The sequence below is a fragment of the Lycium barbarum genome, chromosome 9 (assembly GCF_019175385.1).
Source record: "Lycium barbarum isolate Lr01 chromosome 9, ASM1917538v2, whole genome shotgun sequence".
NCBI lineage: Eukaryota > Viridiplantae > Streptophyta > Magnoliopsida > Solanales > Solanaceae > Lycium > Lycium barbarum.
In genome coordinates, this window is record NC_083345.1 from 101,746,767 (window position 1) to 101,750,474 (window position 3,708).

Genomic DNA, 3,708 nt, shown 5'->3' on the forward strand with positions numbered 1-3,708 from the left:
CTCCTAAAATTCATCTTAATTCAAAATTGTACATATAAACGTTATGAAGGTCTTTTCATAGGTGTGGTCAAATTTAAGCTAAATTGGTGTGATAGTTTAGCAGCTCTCGTTTGATTATTAGTATATTCGTAGGGTTCAGCCTAACCCCATCACAATGATTAAGATAGATGAACGCTCCCAACAAGACTATATGTATATACATTCACTCATTATGTGTAAAAGTTCATTCAATTATTTATTATTTTCGAATAAATTTTGTTTCAAATTACTTATGCAAAATTCTTAAGACAATCAGATCAACAACAAAAAATTGGAGAAGGCATTAAGTAACACAATTTAATTTTTAAAATTTGTCTTCTATAGACAGACACATTTTTGATGTGTTGATCAAGGTTAACATTAACGACATGTTTACGTGTTAGGAAGAACTCACGCAAAAACTTCAACAAGATCATAATTTTGTTTAATATTTTTTATGACAAGGGAACGCGCAGTTGTTATTTAGGTGTGCACAGGTAAACCCAACTCCTTTGCATATAACCAGCAAGCCACACAAGACAGAATTCATTTATTTTTATTTTGTAAAAGATCATAAGTCATAGTACAACCATCTATCAGAGGTATTATGATTTCTACCTGAATTCAAATGATAGATGCCTCTCTGATTCTCGCAAATGCCATCTCTCTCTCTCTCTCTCTTTTTTGTGGCTATCTTGTTTTCGAGCTACTCTAGCACATTTCTTGTAGAAAATCAAGCAGAAAGAAGCAATTCGATGCTCAACAAGTTAAGGAATACTAAAACAAAAGAAAGAAAAAACAAACATTAGCGAAATATTGGCTCATTCATCCATCTTATTACTCTATTCTTTCAAATTTATGTGATAATTTTAGTTTCTTAAGATTCAAACTATGTGAATTTTTATCAACATTTTAAAATGCAATATATTTTTCATCATATTGACAACTTATATTGCTTTTCATATATTTTTAACTATATATCTAAATTTTAAATTTTAAAATATTGATCAATTGATTTATCCCAATTTAACTTTAAAAATAAATCATAATTAACTATCAATAAGTGAAAAACATCATATAAATTGAAACATAAAATATAATTACATATCTCTGGCCATGTCATTGGTAATGACATAAAAAAAAAAAGATTCTGTTTCTTCATCAGAAAACCCCACTAGAAGAAGGGAAAAAAGAAGTAACGAAAAAATAAATAAAAGATCACCAAACTTAGTATTATTAATAGCTAGTGATGATACGGAGAAATTGCTTCAGCTCTATTTTTTCTCTTTTGTAGAAATTTTTGCAGAGATCTCTTCATGGAAAGACCTGTTGGAGATTGTAATAATGGTGATGGAGATTGTAATAATGGTGATGGTGTCTCCGAATGTGAAGATGGCGTCTTTATGTTCCCCTTTGCTTCTCTACTTGCAAGATGTATTATAGCTCTAGCCTGTATACCATGACAAAAAATATTAGAGATTATAATAAAACTACTCATTTGCTATACAGAAAAAGAGAAAGGTCATAATTCTAGAACTGTGGATGTCTGCATACATGATTTATAAGATGGACATGACAATATAAAAAAGTTTTTACGCTAGGACACTCTACTTTTGTAACAAGTAGCTATTTACCCGTCTCATCTCAAAGTTACTAGATATGATTTTTTAGTATTGCCATACTTGATGAGAAATAGGAAAACAATTTACTGTATCTTTTTGTGGAAAGGGCAGCCTGCCTCCCTCTCTTGGGTCCAAATTGTGTATTTTTTATAAGAATTCCCATGAATTTTCAGTTCAATATTCATTATCAAATTAGACTACCTTCCACTAAAATACCAAGAATTTGCATCTTAAACGAGAAGACAAAATTGTACACTTCCCAATTGCAATTCAGCCAATAGGGTACGAGTACGACCCAACAAATTAAACCACACATTCGAATTCAGAATAGAATGACCAAATTAAAGGTGCAAAAAAGAGTATACCTGAAGCTCAGTAGCATCAGAAACCACAACTTTGCCATCATAGAATATGGTTAGCTGCTGCTGCTTCTCTTGATCTATGCTTTCTTTATCCCCCCTATATATAGAAGAAAAATTAAAGGAGAAACAAATGTGAAATACTCCCATATAAGAATATTTAGAAACTAGACTAGTCCATCGAGATTCGCATTTTAATTACTATACATCTTGACCTTATATGCTCCATCTGTTCCAATTAATGAGAAAGGGTTCAGAGTTCGAAGGTAAAAAATACTTAATTTTGACTATGAGTTTTGATCTAGATATATTTTTTAATTTCTTAAAAATAAAATTTATGTATTTGAAAATTACACAAAAAGTATTACTTCATTCGCGCAATTTATGTGACACTCTTTTCTTTTTAATCAGTTCTAATAAAAATGACATATTTCTATATTTAGTATCAATTTGATTTTAAACTTCTATTAAACTTTAATGAAATCATTTATAGTTATAGAAATTTCTCACCTTTGTTTTAGACTATAAGTTCCAAAAATCTTTCTTTTTTTCTTAAACTTCACGACCAGCCAAACACATTCAGATAAATTAGAACAAAGGGAGTACAAGTCAACATAGATAACGATTCAAAATGCTTTTAAAAAAGTTTGAGAAAATTATAAGAACAAAGTATTATTTGACTCTTCAAACAATAACACCTTCACATAAAATCAGATGAGAAACTATATATCTGTCGTATGTATTTCCATAAATATCATTGCTAGCTATCATTTGAAATGGGAAAATAACTTTGGACTTTCCCGAAGTGTGCTAACTTGGGATATTTTGTGCACAGACTCCCGTAGAGGCAGAAAAGGAGAATAGAAAGAAAGAGAGTACTTACATTGTAACACAAGCAGGAGGGACAAGCCTGAGCTCCAAGTTACACTTTTTTCTCATCTTAATAATTCTTCAACTAATTTATTAGCCAGAGACACTACTACATATAAATCAAAATTAAGGTGGAATGAATATTGAAGTTTGAAGAATTAATTGAAGAAGAAAGGTATTCGAATATATACTATAGTATTTCGTAGTTTAATAGTTTAATTAGATGGTTATCTTGGTGGAGCTTGTGGTGGCGATTTAATATAGTACGGAGTTGATAAAACTAGACGCTTCAAACACGAATCTCACACTTCCATTTAATAAAAGGTGTAAAAGAACATGTGCTGAAAAAATGGCCTACCCTAATATACAAACCCAGCTAATTACACGTGATCAATGAGTTTTTTCTTCTTTTTATTTCTCATGATTTCCCCTCCTGTACACTAATACATTGCCAACTTTAATTATTCTGTTGTTATTTTTGCGATTAAAGTGTTCCATCATCCACGTGTATCAGTCGGCTCACGACCTTTTCTAATTTGTTTTTAATTTATTGTTTACTTATTTATATTTGTTAAAGTTCTTTATAGGAATTACAAGGTTGGCAGAACCTGGCACGTAATCAGCCCGCTTAATTTCGATATTTCCAAAATCTTTCAGCTTTTTAAAGTGCCCTTTAGAATGGGCACAACCACGTAGTTTATTGGAAATATTAGCTAATTACTTAAGCTATATAAAATTCATGTCAAAATCTATATAATGTTCTTGTAAGGAATCTTCTAAAGGGTTACTACATTCGCAGATTTTTGCCAAACTATAGAGAATACAAACGTGGAAAAAAG

General features: G+C 30.6%; 1 protein-coding gene across 1 annotated transcript; it reads right to left on the minus strand.

Annotated features, from left to right (window-relative positions):
• Nucleotides 1-960: 960 nt before the first annotated feature.
• Nucleotides 961-3,138, minus strand: LOC132611302 (protein TIFY 5A-like). Its single transcript, XM_060325733.1, has 3 exons — nt 2,883-3,138; nt 2,006-2,099; nt 961-1,468 (listed from the first exon to the last, which is right to left on the minus strand). Exons 1-3 carry the CDS (start codon nt 2,936-2,938, stop codon nt 1,262-1,264), a joined length of 357 nt encoding a protein of 118 aa, XP_060181716.1. The 5' UTR covers nt 2,939-3,138; the 3' UTR covers nt 961-1,261.
• Nucleotides 3,139-3,708: the final 570 nt, after the last annotated feature.